Genomic DNA, 22,211 nt, shown 5'->3' with positions numbered 1-22,211 from the left:
ACTTATGGCCTGACAACAGTGAGAGACATTGTAGGAAAAAGTGATATATCTCTGGTTGTCCACTTAGACACTCAAAATGCCTGCTGTTAATACTAACCAAAGACTGCAGTTAAAACAGGTCTTAAGTCCTAGAGACTTAGCTTCTGCCTGGATATTCAGCCAAATAAACCAAAGACTGAGTGAACAGCAACAACAACTTAACTTGGGGTAGCTTGCAAGATCACCACTATTGGTCTGTCCATGCAGAAAAATGTCTGGGCAGCTCTTTAATCATCTCCTGAACCACATTCTAAGGTAAATGCCACTGATATTAATTTGTCTTAAAATGACAAGTTCTAAACTACAGAGGCTCAGGAACTGATTCACTAACAGCTCAGACATCTGGGCAGAGGGTACAAGCTTACCAACAGGACAGTTCTCAATATTAACTAAACCACAGAGTAGAAACATGATTCTAAGTAGCTAGCCACAGTAAAACATATAGAGAAAGGCATGTTTCCATGCCCTTTGACATCTTCAAATATGGGAAATTCCTGCAAGTCATATGCAGACCCTATGCAGATACATGAAGAAAAACCAAACTCATGTGCCTCTAGCAGAAGGAAGACTGCAATTACGCATGACCAAAATAAAGAACTGAAATAATTTTACAATGCTGAATACAACCCAGTGACGTGGAAGGAGGAGGAAAAAAAAAAAGGAAAAATCCTCTCAATATTACAGCTCACCTAAATGACTGACACTAATTATGACAACGACATGAATCTACAATGCATGAAGAAATATTCATTGTACAAAAATGTTTCACATTAATATAATTAGGCTACATTCATATATCAATAATTGACAACACTTATTTCTTCCAGCTAAGTGGCTTTAAATAACTTCATACGAAATACAATGAATGTAGGTTACTATGGTGATCAGTATAATTCAGGAATAATTGCTTTATATTTTAAACAAACACGTCTAATTCTTCAACCTGAGGCTCAGAAAACATCTAGTAGTTGCTTTGAACTTCAGTTTTCCTGTTAAAGCCCATGACATACTGAGGAAACTATGATCTCCTCAAAGTGAATAATGCATTAAAATAATCAGTCCATGATGTTGAATTATGTACAAAACCATACCCTTCTGCCCTTGATTTCTGTTGAGTGATAATGTTTGAAACTTATCACAAAAAGTATCATGCAATTTGCCTGTAAATTAATATGACTGCATTTACAATTTTCAGGCATGGTATTCCAGGCTGTGATCTCCCCATCACAACACAGACAGCATTAGGCCCAACCAGTGTTTAGATGAGAAACCACTGGAAAAGCAGCAAACACCTGTGACTCAGGGATTCGTTCTGTTTCTTCAACAAGAGCACTGGCTCCCTGTCCCAATATTGTGCAAGATCATATTGTGCCTTTTCATAGTTACAGCGTAGACAGACAGATGCTTAGTTCATTACCATAAACCCAACGCTACTGATCCTTTTCCAGAACTAAAGTGATTTCTACTGGCTCATAAAATCTATGTTTGTTGGCTGGATGAAAGATGTCAAAATATTTTTCACACAAGTGGGGATGGTCAATTATGTGTTCTTTCAAAATTTCTGTATTTTCTTCTAGTTTTTAAAGAAAGTATTTTTCCACTTCTGCAAATAAAGATGTTAGCAATATCGTAATTAGCAACTTCTATAGCAGAAGCATCTAAACTCCCAATACTAGTGGATGCCAGGAAACAGTACAGAGGAGAAGGTCTTATAACCACAGGATCCAGAAAGTCACAAAACAATCCAATCTATGATTGGGTATGGAGCATATTGGTAAGCATAGGTGACAAAAATGGCTCAGTTAAGTCATCTTGGTGGTTTGTAGCTGGTTTTTTTCCCCTCATTGTAGTTTGTTTTCTGAACTGGATTTTAAAATAAGGATACAAATAGGGATATAATTCCATTAATATTGCTTGTGATGCCATAAAACATTTTGAGATCCTTCAGGATGAATGAAGAGCTTCAGTTAAAATACATATGGAATAAATACTTGTGAACTAAATACGTTTTACATGTTGGTACGATATGTATGCTGATAGTACACCTATAGATCTGTTGAAGGCAGAATGACAGCACAGAGCACTGGAGCCCTTGGACCAACCCCTTTTTCAGTCCAGACATTATCACAGCCTGAAGATGCAGCTCTTGTCGATCCTCATTCCTGATACTCCAGATCAGAATCTCCTGTTTGCTTCTATTCACTGTCAATCAAGAGACTGAGCTTCCTATAGAGCATTTTGTTTCATCATAGTCAATTTTAAAGCTATTTACTTTCTCTTTTGTTAAAAGTAAACATCACTTGCAAAATTACAGCAAAAAAAGGCTTAACAAAGCGTTTCTCAAACAATCCAGTTGGTATCAGAATATTATTTGCAAAACACTTACTGTAAATTATTAAACTGCAGTATAATAGCACTTGCAATCACAGTATATAAACACCTATGAAATAAAGAAAGCATTCCAACAGGATCCTTATGTGAGAATAAATACTGATGAGCAAATAAAATACAGCATCTTGCAAAGGACTATATAGACAATCTGTGGTAGAGACAGAAGCAGATCTCAAATTTCCTGAATTGAGACTACACACTTTTCTTGTAATCGGTATGATTTATTTCTGCCTGTCTGGAATAGGGCTGTAATTCCATTAGTTTCTGGGAAAACCATAAAACATACCAGAAAAGAAGCTGTTCAGAATACAAAAGACTAACATACAAGTGGAAAGTTACTGCTGGTTTAATTTAGGATATTTATCAAGTAAAAGAAGAATGAATATTTTTTTAAACTAATTTGTTAATGTTTACACAGCCTCTACCTGTAATCCAGTTGAAAAAAAAAAAAAAATCAGAACTAACAAGAAAAATATTTCTCCCCTTCTCACCTACTCTGTAGTTTTTCCTCCTCAAAACCCAGAAATCCAACAACCAAACCTACAACATTTTTGTGTCAGCATAATTATTGATTTCTGGACCAGAGGTACTACAGAGAATCCACAAATCTGCATGATACCCTTGAGTGCTAGATACACTGTTAGAATCCCTCTGAATTATGTGAAAGATATGGAAGACCTCATGTTACTAGACAGTTCCCTACTGGGTACAAATGTGAAGAGGAACATGAATCAAATGTCACTGTCTCCAAAGTCACTGGAAGTGAATTCTTTCATTTGACTCAATAGTCACCTATTTAAAATGACAGTACTTGACTAAATTAAACTTCACAATGATATTTTACATCCATTTGTTTTAGTGTATGTAACATACTACATATATCTCTAAGGAAAATAGCAAGCCTACGTGAGAAGATATGAATCTGTGAAATTCAGATTATCCTTGCCCCTCTCCAGTTTCAAAAGCAGTGCAGTTCTGCATTCATTCGGAAACTGAAATCAAGTTCCTAACACAAATATTTATTTCAAGTAGATCTGTTTTTAAAATTATACAGAGAACACAAACCACTTGTGCTGTTCTCAAAGACAATATGCATCTAAGAAAGTTTATCACTATCTTACCAATGTGCGATTTCCTTTTACCAAAAATGTTGAAAAGAGTCACCTAACATAAATAATGTATTGAATATTACATTCCCTTCCAAACTACTCTCCAAATACACAGCAAGTGCTACAGGGCATGAACAGATCCCTAGACCACAACCACAAAACCCCATTTGCTACATTAACAGGAAAAGAAAAGTTGCTGCTTGAAGATGAGCGAAATTCAAGGTTCCTTCTTCATTAGAAATCCTGAATAACTCACACTTTCCACAAGAACTCCCTTTTGAAAACATCTGCTGTGTCACCTCCAGAATATATGAGCTGCTCTTATTCCCAATTTCAAGGGAAAAACTGTAGAAGTAATAAGTAGTAATGACTCAGCAGCATTGCTTTGCTGCCACCTCAAGAATTAAGAAAATAAATAATGAGTTTTCAATATTATAAGCATGCAAGAAGTCTTGTTTCTGTAATGTTATCTGACACAAACACTCTTAGCTCTTGTCAGGATAGTACATGATTATTTTTTCAGAATGAGTACCAGTTTAAAAAAAAGTGTTTTGGAAAAAATCACAGGAAACAGTCCAAAGCTGTACAATAAATACAGTGTGATACACCCTATGGTATTTGCTATGGAAAATACAATTAAACCTTTTTAAGCTACATTAAATTCTAAGGTGAAAGACTGCAAAAAGATGGCCAGATAAATCCTATCCTCTGCTCAGAGACCACACTTGCTATTACTTTTAAGATACTTTGAAAGGTGTGAAAAGTTATTATTCTTGCAATCTGGTCAGCTATACTACACAGAATGATGCATATGAATATCAAGAAGAAAACAACAACACACACACAAAAACAAAAAAACCCCAAACAACTACTGAGATCATTAAAGAGCAGAAGGCCACGCCCAGCTAAGTATGGAAAGCGCATCAGCACTTGAGAAATTACAGTTCACCACATTGCTAACAGCCTGAAGAACAATGGCTTCATAGATCTATTATTCCTGGAAGTTATCTATACCTAACCTACTTTATTTTTGCATGCATACATATCCTATTTACTGTATGTATGCACTGCATCAGATAAAGAAAATACAGACAGTATTTTGATTTTTATGATATCATAACATCTGATGCTTGAAGAATGAGTGCTCCGTAACTCCATAAAACCACTTTAACCAGTGTGTGATATCTCCATAAGTGATTTGATTACTTGGTACCTAACCAGAAGGGTAAGGAGTAGAGGTTAAACCACTTAACAGCACAGACCACATACTCAGGTAGGAGCTGAGATACCATTAAAACTCAGTAGATGCAGCCTCCGTTTGTTGAAACAAAACTCATGAAATTGTGATTCGATTCTACAAAACACAAGCTCTTACAAAATAAACTCATTTAACTCTTTCACTGGGTTTTGACTCATTTTTCCCAGTGGAGGTATTCTAGATGTTCATACAGGTCATGTCAGAGACAGAAAATCCTGCACTCAAAAAATCTTTTGAAAATATGTGTGGAAGAGAAGAAAGCAAGAGTATAGTTTTAGTCACCTACTGGAAAAATTTATTGGAAAATACATGCTCAAGATATAAAATTCAGAAAGAAAACTGTGACATCATGGTCTTTGTTTCAGGTAAGAAAAATCAAATATCCTCATTAAGAGTCCCCTATTCAGATTAATTTAGTTATGCAGGAACCTACATATGTGATTAAGGCTGCCAAGAAGGACGAAGATCCTGTTCAGGAGAAACTCAGACCGTAGCACTTTCTAGGCTGACTTGAACCAATTTCAGTGAAAATTACTACAAAAATAGACATAGGGCCCAGCAATTTCTTGTTAGATGCGGAATATTCAGGAACTATAGTTATGCAAGAGAAACAAAATGAATTTATTTAAGAAGAGATATAATCAGGGACCTAATCTACTCCTAACCTGTTTCTACTTTATTAAACAACCAATCTCACGTCACTTCTTAAACAGGAGCCTAGTGGGTTAAAAGGCATGCTGAGATTTTAAATGAACCTCATCTAAATGAGCCTTGAATAAGTTATTTTTGCTGTGGGTTTTCTTTCCCTCCCTACATAATTGTTTTCAAGGTCTCCTCAGACTACTGAGCCTAGAAAATTGGCAATTATTAAAAAAAAAAATCTGTTTAAAGAAAATATTTATTAGGAATAAAGTCTTCATATTACCTACTTCTACACTGCTTGGATGATTAAGAACAAGTCAGGAACGATGTCCTCATTGTTTTGGGAAAATAGAGTTTGTATGGACTAACCCTCACTAGAGACGAGTACCTTCTGAAGGATTTTTTTCTTGAAAAGATATTAACATTTTAATTGAAATAAGCATACTGTGCTTTGCTACCAACTCTAATCTTCCTTGCAATATAAACAAAAGTTTTGTGGTATCTTCAAATCTTTTTCTTACACATCCATGCCTAGAAAACACATGAAATTAAACTGCTAGACAGCATCCCCAAATTTCTTTTAGGAAAAATAATCTTTACTCATTTAATGTGATCTTTTGTTCCTCTAAACTATGCTGCTATTAGCACCACAATTCAGAAAAAATTAGTCTATACATTAGCTATCTGTAACTATACATTTCCTCAGCTGGGCTACACAGTTTAGTCTCCTACCATATCTGTTAGCAATACTGTACTTACATATACTTTTAGCCACAACATAATTATATTTAAGGCAAACAATGGCAACTGAATAGCTATAAAAATTCAATCTCCCACGGGGCACTATATGAACCAAGTCCAAGCTCCTAGGACCAAGGTCACTTATGAGTGATCTTAAATCTGAAATGTGTGATCCCACTGACTTCAGTGGAGATAGTTATGTGCCTTAGGCTAAATACATGCTTGATGTCCCATTGAGACGCTTTCACAGCAAATTCTTTAAGCACCAAACAATTTCTGTTTCCCAAAGGAAAGATGTCTTTTTTCCAAGTACTCTTTGATACACTAGTAGTGTATTTCCCACAAACTAGCAAACATGCACATATACAAATGAGTAAGGACATAGAAGAGATCTGAATCTATAATGAAATTTTTAAAAATAAATCAAAGGGATAAGTGGTAAATGTAAAACACGATGAATCATCCTTGATACGGATAGGAATTTGAATAAAACAGTAAAAGCAATGACCTAAATCCTGATGAGATATCAAAATTTCAAATATATTTTTGCAGCAATAAATATAGGGACAATTCATCCCCACACATAATTAGAAAGTAGGCTGATCTCCAAGCAGTTCTGCTGACTCCAGAATGCCTAACCTGCAATTTATAAATACAACTAACATTATTAAATAATCATGGTGATTCTATTCTACAACATAAGAAACAAAATAGTCTATTGGGAAACAGCATTCTCCATTATTATATCAGTTAAAATCTGGCAAACTTAACTAATGTCTTGGTTATGTGGACTTCTAAGCTTCAATGCAAGCAAGACTTACCATCTTTGACCTACAGTTTAAAAATATACTGTTACCTGAAATCAAGAACTAACTGAACATTGAAAAGATACAGGCTGTCTGCATCGTACCTCAGTATGAGACTTGAACAAGAACGTAAAGCAGAAAGAAGCCCATCAAAAGATATTTCTTTTATACAAAGTAAACAGTACTAGGTCAAGAGAAGGATTAAAGATGAACAAGTAAGATGTTTTTGCACGACACCTAAAATGAGCTGAATCTGCAAAAGCAGTAACTGATTTTACAGGCTAGAGTTGCAATCATAATAAATCCAAATGTCATCTAAGATAACACAGGCTCCTGCATATTCTGGGAAAGTACAGAAAGCTTGTTAGGAAAGAAGAGAGAAAAGACATGTTAAATGTGACAGGGCAGGGAGGAGAAGGGGGCAAAACAATCTCACTTGTATTTAAGAAGAAAGTTACACAACTGAAAGTGTCTTCTTTTACTTAGTTACTTACAGTTACATTCCCTTCGACAACCTTCTAGCACCTCACCTGCCTCTGAGCTGATTCAATGGCTCATTATTCCTGTATACCAAGAGAAGAAATCCTCAGCAGCTTTTCTTGCAGGTTAGATAAGAGTGCAGGCTATTGTGAGACTAGATATACCGTATAACATACCTCTCCATCACTTCTTACCCATACTCTGTGTTTGCTGTGGGGAACAAGGGGAGCAACGCACACAGAGAGCATGCTTGTATTAGAGAGCTTCTGCTTATGACCCCTGAAGCTTGAAGAACACACTGCTGGATTTCATTCAAACTGTTGATTTATTTTCAGAATAGATGGACAGAATAACACTTCTGCTGGTATCTGAAAGCTGGGAGAGTTTGAAAAAATCCTTTTAAGCTGCTTGCCATATATCATTCTAAACCAAATTTAAAGCAGCTTCATTCCAATGTTATTGTTCCCAGAAGCTAAAGGTGAGATTTTCCCATGCCATTTTTCCTTCCTGCCTCTATTAAGTTCTTTTCCCCTTTCTGTTTACTCCTACAATTTATGACCTGTGATAACTCAGTGTCAAAGGATCACAGTATGAGATTCCACAAAAACTCAGTACAAGGCGATGCCTTTTGCCTGGTGAACCTCCTTCCACAGGTAAAGCCACCCCTTCCAGATGCACAATGATACAGTCACCAGTTTCTCCACGTGAGAAAGTCCACACAGCTCTGTGCAGCCCATCAGTAAATACACGTGTGCTGTATTTGCAAACTGAGGGACTTTGATTGAAAATCCTCAGAACCAAGAGCTATTTGTATTTAATCTAATACATGCTGACAATAAGATGGTTAAGTAACCTATCTATGTCATTCTAGCCTAAAAACCAGAATTTAGAACAAGTATATCGTGTCAGTAATGATATATTAAGAAACATAAAGAATACCTTTTCCTGTACTCCCAATCCTGCAAAAATCTCCAAACAAGACAAATAAACAAATTAAAGATTGAGTAGGGAACAAAACAATGAAATTGAACCTTAGAAATAGAGCTATTCCATGTTTTATTCATGGAGAAAATGTATTAGAAAAACAGAGGCTTGTCAAAACTATTTTCTGTGAAATTAACAGTTTTGGGAAAAAGCACAAAAATAATATTACAACACAGCTGTACTTTCATTTTATCTACTGCCTGCTTTTCAAACTCCAAATAAGTGTATTTTTACAGTAAATTGCTTTTTTATAAAGAAAAACTTCCGTGAGAAAAAAAATTGGTCAAGTCAGGAAGATCTTCAACAGGTTAATCATGTTGCCTTGGCTTTTGACAGTCAGCAAAATCATAATCTATTATAATAAAGGGAAGTTTACTACCTACACTTTCTCTTTTTTTCCCCCCTCATAAGAGTTTCTCAGGCCCTAGGGCCTCTCTGGTTTCCTTAACCTTTGCAAAGACACCACTTTAATCCTTTGCCAGAAAAATATGTGAACTGTGTTTGTGGGGCCAGAAATATTTAGAGAGGGAAGAGAAAATGAGCACATTATCCATCCTGCAACCAAAGAGCACTACACTCATTTTCTGTTTTATTTCTCACCCTTGCAGATTCAGCAGTTACGGTGTTACAAACAAAACCTGTCACTAGTTCTCAAAAGTTGGGTGTAAGGAATTAAAGCATTTTAAACTCTGAAACAGCTCAAAGAAATGCCTTTGGTTTGTCAGGTGTGTTTTACACTTACATACGTTCTACTACTAGGTACATACATTTACTACCTGCTACTTTCAGCACATAAACACAGCACCATGGGCTGAGGGCTGCTGCATGGGGCCATCACCTCCAGTGGCTCTGGGGCTGGGGAGACCCCTCATGCCCGGCCGCGAGGGCTCAGTCAGGAGGTCTGTGCTCCAGCCTAAATTACACTGCTGCCACTTGCCCATTTGCAGCTTCAACCAGTAGCAAAAATGAACTCATATGCCAGAGACACACAGACATGCACAGACACTGACACAGCTGGACACACAGACAACAGCATCAGCAACTACATACAAGACTTGCATAAAATGCAAGCGCAGCCAGCCAGGTCCCCTCGTTCTCTTGCGCTGGTGAAGACTGCAGGGTCACTAGTGAAAACACACACCTCCCCACTCTCTGGATTCACACACACATTCGTGGATCCCTCAAGTACCAGCACAGTCCTGCTGTCCGCCCGGCACCCCTGCCCGCAATCAGCCCCTCTTAGCTCTTATGATAATCCTCTGCACTAGCAACTGTCTAGTTTATTGGCAGCTTAACTGACCTTAACAACATACTACTCATCATAACTAACTGCAACCTCTTTTTCCCAGTACACAAATACACTGCTTGCAGGAATACACCAATTTTTCTTTTTTTGTGCAAACATGAAAGAATTTCAATTTCACCATTGTTTGTGGTGAAAGAGAAAGTTTTCATAGAGCAAGACTCAAGGAGCTCTCAAATTACCCATTCATCTCTATGCTCTTAGAAGTTGAGAAACTTTACTGGCAAGCAACTTTTCAGACACTAATGTATGGTTCAGCAACCCTTTAAATATCAAACTGATAAATGCTTAGTTCTGTGAAAAAAAGAAAATTATATGGATAGCCACAGATTCAGTGTAATATCAAATTGTACATAACTTGCTACTTGGAGATCCATCAGTATATATGTTATTCGTCCTGCAATAGACCACTTGTTGCTTGTTCTCTAAAGTCCATTCTGAATATTTTCAACTGCAACCACACTTTCCTTTAAATCTTAACTGGAAATAGATTCTCTCTCCTAAAGATGTTACATTATGGAAATGGGAAAAAAAAAAAAAAAAAAGCCAAAAAAAACCCACCACCAAAACCCAGTAATGCTGATGTTATTCTCAGTAGGTGTAATGAATGCACTGTCTTTTGCAGAAGCTACTGGAGTAGTGGCAAACAGGTGCTTTGACAAACTTTCATTTTAAAGTTGCTCCCTATAGTAAGGGTTGCATGGAAGAATTTTGAAATCAGGCGTGTGAGGAGATGGCCGGGCATTACTCACTTCAGGTCAGATTGAACAATCCTAAAATAAGCCTTATACAGAAGGTAAAACCAGAAAATTTCTTCCAGGTCACCTTTCAGAGTTTATCTCAAATTGTTTCTTTGGCAAAGAAAGGTGTATGATTTCCTTCTTACAACATACTACAGAAAACTAGCTAAGCTATACAACCCAAAAGCACAGAATTCTTCAGGGGGTCTCTGAGAAGCCAAAACATTCTCAGGAAGCCCACGTACCCCTGACTACCTCCAAAGCACTCGCGACTTATTGACTGCCCTTCTAAAGCTGAAACTAGGCTGCAACAACTGTCAGGGCTTACTTACCTGCATGGCATTTATTTGTGAATTCCTTCCCCCTCATCAAGTTGAAGGCAAAACCAGAAATAATAATCGAAAAAATCCAAACAATATTAAGTATTTGACAGAATCCTCACAGGAACAAAAGAAAGGACAACAGGCTCTCTCATCACAAGAGACTCAGGTACAAGACATAACAATAAAGTTAACTAATATTTTCAAACACTACAGCAGATATGACTCAATCTTTGAGTAATGATGGATAGTAGGTACAATTTTAGAAAGATTTAAAAAGTAATTTAGTTTTGAGCCCAGGCTTTAGTTGATGAGTATGGTGGGCTTTTGCAGCATTTTTTCCTGCTGTTATAAAGAAACTTGTATTTTGCTTTGGCATTTTTTCAGCAGAAGGAAAGACAAAAATAACAGGAGCAGTAACAGTAGCAGCACACCAGCAACAGCAATGTTGCAGTCTGCTCCACTTCCAGTAATGATGTATGAAGAATCACAAAATATAACATAATTGGCCTCTGAAGACTGTAATGACTCTAGTTATTAATGCAGCTCCGTCCCAACGGTATCTTGCATATCTCAAACTTTAATGCCAAATCCTCATGACTGTGGAAGTACCAGTTTCCTCATACTACAAGTAAATTAAGTGAATATAGACTACGGTAACACTGGAAATTTGCATCAAATAACCCAGCTCAACCTGGGAGACCTAGACTCAAGTTTTAACTACTAGACTACCCTTCCTTTCTTTATCTAAGAGTAGAGCTACAAGGAACCCAGAGATAAATACTTCAAAATGTCAAAAGCCATCACTGACTCACACTTTTTATACACTTACAGTTTCAGTCTGACCTTGAAGTAGGATCACTGCAGAAGTTGTATGGCAAGTGCAGTTGTTTTTAAATAAACTGAGTTATGGATGTTCTGCAGAATAATTGTGAGCTCATAATTGTTCCTTTTAGTCCCTAAATCTCTTGGTTGTACTCATGGAAAACTTTGAAGAAACAGCACACTCCTCTCAAGTTTTCATCACATTTCCATTTTGGGAAGACATCTAGTCCAGATCTTTGTAAACTCACAAAGCAGGACAGAAAAGCAGCACTTGGCACCCTACTTAATCCTTGCCATCTAAAAATGCAGTATTGCTTTAAATAGGATGGTATGCTTTGATTTGTCATAATGTTTATGGTTATATTTATTTTCTGCTTGCAGATATTATTAAAAAAGATATTTCATCTCAATGTATGTATAAAATCAAAGGAATAAAGAAAGGCAGTGTGTCTAATTTAATTACTGTCCTGGTTCTTTCAGTAAATGATGGCTGAGCATACCAATATGAATGAGGATTTGTAACTAAACGTCACACTATAATTATGAAAGAGCAGGAAATTGAGATACAGACTCTGATTCTAATTGCTCCATGATAACCATATAAATGCATCTCACTCAAAGTATTCTTTCATGACCCTGGAGTTCAGGACTGCTCTTTTGCCCTTCTTGTCTATTTATGAAGGAAAAACCTCTTGGCATCTAAATTATGGCTGTGATGTTCTGTGATGCTGATCTTCTAACTGCTCCATTTAACCAAATAGGATTTACAAGTACATATCATTAATAAAATTTGTATCAGCCAGAAAGGAATCTAACTTATACCCACCATTTGAACATAGCAGTCTTTCACTGCTCTTCACACCAAAAAAAGAGCCAAAAATACTAATTTGCTCAGGAAACTGAGTATTTTCCTTGATCCACTGAGAATACACAGCACAGGCCAATTATCTATATCTCAGACATGTTTTAAACATATTCTGAAGGAAGCACAGCTAGAAGCTAGTGTTACATGCCTCCTGCGGCTCATCAGCTACACTTGTTCACAACTCAACTTTTCAGGTAAAACACACGAAGACTTTTAAGATAAACTGGGAGCAGTTCTGGAGGTTTTTTTCCCCATTTAAAATTGGATTAAGATTAATTGGATTAAGATTCACTTCCATAAATAACAGAACAGAAACAGGACTCGGACTCTCAGTTTAGTAGTACTTTTCCAGAATATGGCTCCAGAATGCTGGAAGACTAACTTTATAGTAGCCTATGATTTCTATTTAGTTTCATTCCAATTTAATACTAACTTCTTCTCTAGTCATTATTTCTTCTTCTCCTTACTTTCAGTGACTTAAGCATCAACACTCCCAAGAAAACGCCTAGCCACAAGCATGCAATGGTTATTTTTGACTAACACAAACATGCTATTTTCATTTGATAATGGTACCTATTCTTTCACTGCAAAGCCCACAAAAATCCATCTTCCCCATGCCCAGTGCTCTTTCAGAAGCTGTAGAACACAGTTAAAAGAGTTTAAAAGATGACAAATTTTATTTCATTTCCCTGCAGACCTTAAATTACTTCATTACTGTGTCAGATTTATTAAACAATGCTTTGGGGGAAATGTATAGCTTAGTACAAGAGGTCATTCTGAAAATACAAAAATCCCTCTGTTTCTAACTTTTCTAGCTATGGAGAAACTAGCTGCATGTGTCTCTCCATTCTATACTTGAAAGTCACGATGGAAGTTGGATGTACGTGTGAAATCAGGCCACAGTTCTGGCTTGCGCTGCTCTCCCTTCACAAGAAGTTTCACAGAGGAATAGCAAGCATTTACTCAGTGAGTCTTTTTCCCTTGCAAAATTAAAAACTAACATGAGCTTCCCACTTTAATTGCTATTAGGATATCCATATAGTGGTGTAATTAATCAGTTTTTGCTACAGTCATTATTAGTACTGCTTACTTTTTTATTATCTTATTGTCCAAAATCTGTACTGACAATGCAAGATGCTACTGAGTGCCTTTTTGGCAGAGAGACAAAACTCTGTTACTTTACCATCACAATCTTTATTTTGTTCAAAACCTGTAAACATAAACTGAACTGTTATGACACATTTCAAGCAGAAAACTGAAGGGATGCTGCCCTAGTTTAACCTGCTCTGTAATGTATACATCTCTAAAGGTGGCATTTGGGAATGGTGAAGCTTTCAAAAAAAGCTCAAGGAGTTGCGTGCCCAGTTCCAATTAAAAATCAAAATATGTCATTGTTTTTAAACACAGAAACATAATTTGTTGCCAACGACACATTAATAAGTAAAACATTCAAATTACCTAAGTATCTGTTCTCTGGTTCTAAGCTGTTGTCTGACAAAAAATACATAGTTAGGATCTTTTTTTCCTATTCTCTATTTAAAGGCAAATTAAAAACACTGAAAAATCTGTTTTTCTTGCACTGACAAACACAAATGGATTACATGGGCACTTTGTCAGACTCAAGGAGACAACTTCTGCTTGGGAGCAGGAGGTCTGCTTTGCTAGAAGTCTCAGGAAAACATCCAGCAAGTGCCATTTGCCCCTTTTGAGTTTCTGTGCCAGTGACACTGTCTTAGAAAACAAGGTACCATCTACCCAGACAAGAGCAGTGCTAGCGCCAGAACTCACTGCCCAGGCACACTGCCCTCCATAGAAACTGATGGCTTCTGACAAGAACTACCCTTGGCTGGGAGGACTGGCCCTGGCACCAAAGGCACCCTGCAACCCCCCTGCTTTGGGCACGCCAACAGTTAATGCTTTTGGCTTCAATGAATCCCAGCTGATCCATGATAGCTGAAGGGTTGGCTTCCAGTGTTTTGCTGTCAAAACAAGTAGTGTAACTTCTAAATACAGCATATTTCTCTATTCCCTTATTACATTTAGAAGATGTTTCACATTTCAAAAGCAAGCAAATGTCTTTCTGTTTTACAGTTTGTAACTACCTGCACTGAATTTTTTTTGTACTTTTATAGCATTTGTATTTGTCCCACTCTTGGTGAAAAAGAAACAAAACAAAACAAAATGAAATAACCCACCACAAAACACTGAAGTGGTTTCAGCTCAGCTCAGCACTCCTACCCTCCATTAAAATATTAATAAAAATAATTAGTACATTTAATTAATAGACACAGGAGGAGTTCCAAACTCACCACAGAATTTTCACACCGTTTGTTCATCACATTCAAAATAACTTAGCAACTACCTAATTAATATCATTGGGTCATTACACCAACACTTTAGTTTGGCTGGCTACTGATGGCAATTGATCTGCAGGCTATCTGAATTTAAAAGAAATACAACAAAAATTCCTGACTTCTACTTTTTTTAAAAAAAAAGTGCACTTTTGTTGGTGAGGCTGCTAATAGCTAATGTAATTATATTGCTAGAAGATCAAAATCTGATATGATGACTGTAATTTGACATTTAAATAACTATGTTTGAATTGTGCATCCATCTCAAAAAACAAAACACTATTTCTACCTTGCCCTAAGAAGTTTGCAAACCCCATACAGTTATCCATCAAATAAATATATTTTTTTCAGTGAAAAAGCAAATATTTGTATTGTGACATAGTACTCTAGCCCAACGCACTGTTTTGGATCTCACTAATGTGCACTAAATAAAAACTACATAATACAAACACATAACAATGGTCAGAGCCCACAGTTTCCAACCACTTCACAAAGATGTGCCTCTTCCTGCTCATTACTGACAGTGCTAAGCAGACACTATACCACAGCATTACATTTTAAACATAAAGAGCATCTATTTAATAACCATTTTTCTGTTTTTATTAGGTATACACAAGCAAGTGTTACGTCATAAGAGTGATACCACTATATCAGAACTTCACATGATCATTCCTTTCAGTTATATTAACACAAAACTATACCAAGAACAGGCCCTTCTTTCTCAACAACCACTAATAGAAGAAAATATATATAGGGCACATAAGCGCCATTGCCAGCATGTCAAAAGTCATTTTGTCAAGTCACATATACTGTTTTTCATTCATAAACCTTGAGCAAGTACCAAAGCATGTATTACCACATTCATAGAATTAAGCAAACACTTAAAAAGCTTCTAGCAGAGATTGTCTTAGGTTTGAACAAAATGTGCCCTATCTCTGAAAGTGTTTGGTTTTTTAAGAGTTGAACAATATTTAGATGGATGCTAAAGTACACTTTCGTATTTCCACTTTAAATTTTTTTCTTCCAGAAAATAAGGCAAATAATTTCAATTCTGAAATATGCTGGGTAAAATAACTACGCTTTATATATACGCTGGATCACTGCTTTACAGATGAGGCTGAGGCATTAAATCAAAAATGGCTAAAGTTCCGGCTGAAGACAAATCTCTTCCAAAAATTACAGGGAGCTACATTATTCAAAACTATTCTGCAAGCATTCAAGCAACAACATGATGGATGTGGCAGACCAGTCTGGGTACACAGCTAATCAATATTGCACTTGTGAATAGTCACGGTGTAGCGTGGAGCCTGATGTGGAGATGACACACGCATGTGCTCAATATTCGGTACCATGAGCAGTTCCCCCGACTTCAGATGGACCACTCACTACAAATCCCCGCTACAAACATACGTCTTTCTAGAAAGATACAGGAGCACCAGTTTTATGACACCTATGGCAAATAGTTAAATTACAAAAGACCTTAGATAGCTATGCCTTTGTGAACTTTTAGAAAAGGCTGCTATTACTGCAGTCATGATTTAATGACAACACTAACCATACAAAACCAAGTATTTGGTTTTTCAATAGGCTATGGCACAGCACAAGCACACAACTCACCCACATTAACGTGCATTACTTGAATAAATTCCCCACTGCTTGTATCACTGAATATAAAGATCTTCCTTATACATTTGAGTAATCAATACTTGGAATCATGTAAGTCATGTTTCACCAGGGAAAAGGAAAATGAATGAGATTAAATTAATTCTGTCACTTTCTATAAACCAGCAATGGCTTCCCGCTACAGAAACCACTAACTTCATTATTTTACAACAGGAAATCAACGCTGTAGCATATTTTAAAAGTCTAATTTACTTGGAGTAATAAAAAGGCACCCTCAAGGCTCATCATGTATGTCATATTATGCTTAGTTTTAAACATTCCAGCTTAAGAGCAGTATGCAAAAATCTCAGCGAATCAAGTTGATTAATATTTTGCATTTGTATGCAGTAGTGCTCTCCACTCACCAAGTACTATATAAATATTATTTTATTAAATTTCAAAGCAATTGTGTTAGGTGGGATAATAAAATGTCTCTGTCTTACATTCTTTATCTTGGCAATAAAGCCTTTAAAACAGAAGCAAAAGTAGTAAATTAATGCAGTAAACTCATTTATGGACAGAGGTCAGGAATGAGGGAATTCCAGACTTCTATAGCGGTGCTAAGACTAGCAGGGCACAGAAATCTACATTGAAAATAGAAGCATAAGGTTTGCAGGTATCTCGTTATCTTCAATTGCATGGTTAGAGAAAAAGTTAGGGATATTTTTTATCTTTCTAGTACTCATCAGGGTTCATAGTGCCTTTTTGCAGAAACTCTATTTCATGAGGTTGCTGCTGGAGGGCAACCAGTTCATTAGGAAAAAGCTGATAGGACAGAACAAGAACACAAGTAAAAAAAGAGTTGAAGTAATAAATAAAAAAAATAAATCGCAAACAATGAAAGAGATAACAGATCGTTGTCTCTTTCTCTTTTCTAGCTCTAATGTTTTAATTAATACAGCATTACACTTTCTGGAACAATGTCTCCTTGCCTGCCAATTGGCTCCTAGCTCCTCTTTTAAAACTCACTCCTTAATAGCCATTTCTCCCAGAAATCCTTCCAACAGTATCTTATTTTCGATTCATAAGTGGTGACTAAAATTATGGTAGATCAATACAATTATTTTGTTAATTTATTATTATGTTGTCAACTACTGTAGAAAGTCAAAAAGACATACCCTCACCCTAGCAAATACTCTTTTCAACCACAGCAGTTAAAAGCAGAAGCTATTGTAAATTGGGCCTTAACTAACAAGAGTCTCTAAAAATCTAGAGCTCCTAATGGCAGTTAAGAGACTTTCTCAATTTGCCATTAACCAACCCATCGACTGTATTTATTAACTGTGGCACTACACTTCAGAATTACTATGCTTCAGTGATACAGCTTGCTGCATACAGCCTCCTAACCAGGGAATAGTTTGTGATATTCAAGTCAAAGACATGATGTTAGCCCTTGTACTCATGTAATTTGTCTTTTTAGAGATTTTCATAGGTCTTGAAGAATAGGAACTTGCCTGATTCAGTAGTCATCCTTCTAACATCCAAAGAAAGAACTGAATTCTTTTCCAATTACACCTCTTCATATGTCAATATATTTGTTAAAATACTGAACAGAGCTTGTCTTGGAACATTCCCCCCTATAGTAATTCCCCACAGAATTCCTTATAAAGAGACGAAGTGGAGCACAAGCAAATTGTAATATGGCTTTAGAACTGATGGCCTTAACCAAATAAATGCTATAATCAGTATCAGTATTTAGAACATCAACAGGATTTTTATTGCACTACAAATAGTCACAGTAGTGTTGATAGCTTTGACTTCCAGAAGAGATCTTTCTGTTTTAAAAGCATCTCATTTGCTCTGGATGATGAGCCAAGAGCAGAAAGATTATGTGTCATATCACATCTCCGTCTTAATTACTTTTCTATCAAATATAATGTCATTTAGACATTATGATCTTAGCTGTTCCAGAAGCTGCTCCAAATCTTTATAATAATATACTGGACATAACTTTTCCATCACTGTTAACTCAGTGCTTTATAAATATAAAAAAGAAGGAAAACACAGGTGAGGCTAAGAGCAACATGTTAGGGAAGTTTATTTATGGAAAGTTATTCTGCCAGTTAATGTGTTTCCAACAAGTCCAGGGAATGAACAAGTCTAAAACACTATGATTTCTTATAAAATGTAATGCTTGTTTTTGAAGCTTTTTGACCCCACATTTCTTCACCCATGAGCTGACTTTCTGTAACCAGTAATAGAGTTATTCAGTACTGGCTAGAAAGGGCCTTTTCTGTGCAGTTAATTTGTTGCATCCTAGCTTCCAGTAATTTAGGACATTATGATCACGCACATATTGCTGCTACAACCTTCCATACTCTCTACTTTGCTCTCTACCAAATAAAATGGAACAGATGTTTTATCCTACAAGTGGATATGCAAAAAGACTTTAAAAGTACAATATAATGGTTAAATAGAATTATCATAGAGATAATTCAGATAACTCAAAAATATGCACAGAATTATCATACACAGAACATTTGAAACGAGCATAATTCAAGCAGTTTGTGGATTAAAGGAGGGACCAGAACTGAAGATGGTGCACACCAACAGGCACATGTCTCATGAACACTACTTCCACACAAGTGTGCATCAATGCACACTATAGTTACCTACGTCAGTGGATGAAGAAAGAGGGGTCAGAAAACAGCAGGTAAAAGAGAGGGTGAAAATTACTCCTGCTTAAAAGCATGTCACTGCCATAACAGAGCATCACAACAGAGTACAGACTCAGAGCTCTATCTGTTATCAAGTACAAATCTCACATACATTTTAAGTCTCTCCAAACCCTGTGGAGTTAGCAGGACTTTCTTCCCGTTCATGGACTAGGCCTACACTGTCCCACCATCACAGCCAAAGGAAATGCCGGATTCCCCACTGCAGGTGCCATGACTTACCAAGACCTTATATAATCCTATTATAAAATCATTCTGAACACACCATGAGTTGACCTTGGTTACTGCTATTAATCAAGGCAGTGCCACAGTGCCTTAACCAACCATGAGAGAGAGAAAGGATTAAGTTACACTCCTGTCTCACGTCAAACCCTTTTTATTTGAAGCATATTATTCCGGCACACACAAAATGGTATCACAATTATATCAGCAGTGGTCTTTTTTGTAACTGCCTGGGGTAGGCAGCAGTCATTTTAAGTATCTAGAAAATCAGATGGGTCTTGCCCTTGGGGCTGGAATTCTTCTGTAGCTGTAAAAATCACTTCCATTTCATAACTGACCATTATCAAGTCCAAATGCACTATAAAGAGTATCTTTCTGTTAAATGGCAAGCGCATTTAGAAACAACACTACAAAATGCATACTGCTTTTCCCCTTCCAAGAAAATTACTTTTTTATTTCCAAGTAATTGAATACATTTATATTTCTAGAATCATAATACCTTGCTGAAGATATTCAATATTTATCTGACTTACCAGAACGATGGTGATGTTCTTCTAGGAACTCCAAGTCAAGCATTAGGTCATCTTCATCCAACTCACAGGAACCCAAGTTATTCAAAACATCCTAATATATATTTAAAAACAAAACAAAACAAAAAAAAGGCATCATTTAGACAGATGTGTTAACCAAACTGTTCTGCACAAAATAATAAGCAATCAGATCTGGGAAATATATTTAAGCAGGAGCTACAGAAAATTTTTCTACTAACATTGGACCAGTGAAAAATTGTATGAAACAACTGTCTGACTAGAAATGTATCCATCACCATTTGTTGTTTTTACAGGATCTCGAATATTTAACAAAAGAAACCCCGAAGTACAAGTAATACCATCTATATAACTCTGGGTTTTTGTACTGTTGAATGATGGGTTTGTGTCTTTCAAAGTTTAATCATAACTTTTTATGAAGCATAAAAATGTTATTTTTAGCACAACATAAAAGTATCAGTACTTGTTTTTCATTAAATTTTGGAATTCTAAGCACTGCCTGCCCTTACCAATATACTCTGAAGAGAGATTTACTGTTCTATTTATCCAAGGGATAGAGAGACACAAATTTAGGATAAATGGGAAATTCAGGCATGAATGATCAATTTATGAATTTTGAAATATTAAGGTGGGTGGCAAAGGCTTACACAGACAAAGAAAGCCTGACTAAATGTGGTTGCTTAAGTCCCCATTCCCTTTTTGTGATTCAATTTGTTTTCCAAGTTTTAACTACAGACAGATAAGGCAGGTTTATACAATACATCCTCTGGAAAGTCAAAAAGGGGTGGGGGGGGTTACAATCAAAAGAGAGCAAAGTAGTAGCTCTTTGCACTATGTTTTTCCCTACAGGATTAGCTTCTTAAAAGATAAAATGACTAGTTATGTCTCAGGTAGACATCTTTACTCTGTAAACTCTGAGTACAGCAATATCACTATTTAGGCTTCATTTGGGGTATTGAAATGGTGTTCAACTCAGTCTTTGCAAAGCCCTGCCTGGACAACCAGTGCCTGCAGCCAAACACAGGAATGACAGTCAGTCTTGGAAGAGACGCACTGCCAATGGGGTACAGAGCTGCATGCAGGGAGCCCGAGCTGAAGAAAGCCTCTCCTCTCTGCCATCCAGGGAGAAACAGCAGCATGGAGAAGGCAACCCACACTGGGACAGTTCACTTCTTTTTTTGTACCCTTTCCTACACTCACCACAGGCAACTTTGGAAAATGAGGCAATAAGGTAATTTTTTTCTCTAGCCCCTACATATAACAACATATAACATATAACAACATATAACAACATAAAGTTGCTATAGTCAATGTATTAAAAGATATATTCATTCTCCATTTTCTTTCCATGTGTACTTCATTCTATAGTCTTTTTTTTTTGACCTGATCATATAAGTCACCAACATCTAATCAAATTCACGCATTCTCCAGCTGGCATTTTGTTTGCAAATCTACAAGTGATATTGAAACAGGCTTAATTCTTCAGTCCATTCACAGGCAAAAAAAAGTCAGTAGATCCTGCATGAGATGCTGGCACCCCACACATCTCACATGCTCCCAGAAGAAATGTAACCCAGAGAACATGGGAATTCTGTGTAAAAGACAACAGGTGATCATCCCAAAGTATTGAGCTGTCTGTGAGGTATAGCAATCTGCTGTACAGAAAGTAGATAAATATAACAGTAGTATACATTAAACTAGCAAAAGCTCTCCCTGGCTTCAGTTCCAATCAGATTTTTTAATGTTCCTTCTGATTCTTTGAAGAATCACCCACCCCTACTAGCTAACCATTCTTGTTCACACCCACAACTTATACTTATTCAACCCTTTTGTGTAATTATTTCTTCAAATTCTATTTTCTACTCTTTCACAAACAACATGCAGGCAACACAAGGACTTTTTCTTGTATTCTTTCCCTGACTTACCACAAACACAAGAAAACCTCTTCTGAGATACAGAACCCACTGCTAATGCTGTCACTATACTTACAGATGCCACGCACAGAAAGTGACAATTGTCAAGTCCAGAGACCTCCACACAAGCAGTGAGCAGCATTGTACAGAAAGAAAATACACATCACATGAACATTAGAGTGACATCAAATACATATCATCTTATTCCCTGTATCTTAACTCGAAGAGCACCTGACAAGCCTTCGTCATCGTGACTGTTTCCTTCCCTCATGCTGACAAAATGTAGATGTTCAATAATCAAGTTATTTATTACTATACAGTAAAAAAGCATAAAAAT

At 36.6% G+C, this 22,211-nt stretch overlaps 1 protein-coding gene across 5 annotated transcripts in view; it reads right to left on the bottom strand.

The window, feature by feature from the left end:
* The window catches only part of CCSER1 (coiled-coil serine rich protein 1), a 728,522-nt gene that overhangs the window by 573,428 nt on the left and 132,883 nt on the right, over positions 1-22,211 (bottom strand). For all 5 annotated transcript variants that reach the window (XM_074866749.1, XM_074866751.1, XM_074866750.1 and 2 more), the window contains exon 4: positions 19,947-20,037. In XM_074866749.1, coding sequence (XP_074722850.1) covers positions 19,947-20,037 — 91 coding nt within the window. The remainder of the gene's footprint in view (positions 1-19,946; positions 20,038-22,211) is intronic.

Source organism: Strix uralensis, chromosome 4 (genome assembly GCF_047716275.1).
Source record: "Strix uralensis isolate ZFMK-TIS-50842 chromosome 4, bStrUra1, whole genome shotgun sequence".
NCBI classification, from domain to species: Eukaryota; Metazoa; Chordata; class Aves; order Strigiformes; family Strigidae; genus Strix; species Strix uralensis.
Note: the sequence above shows the minus strand (reverse complement) of the source record. Positions and strands in the feature narration are given on the sequence as shown.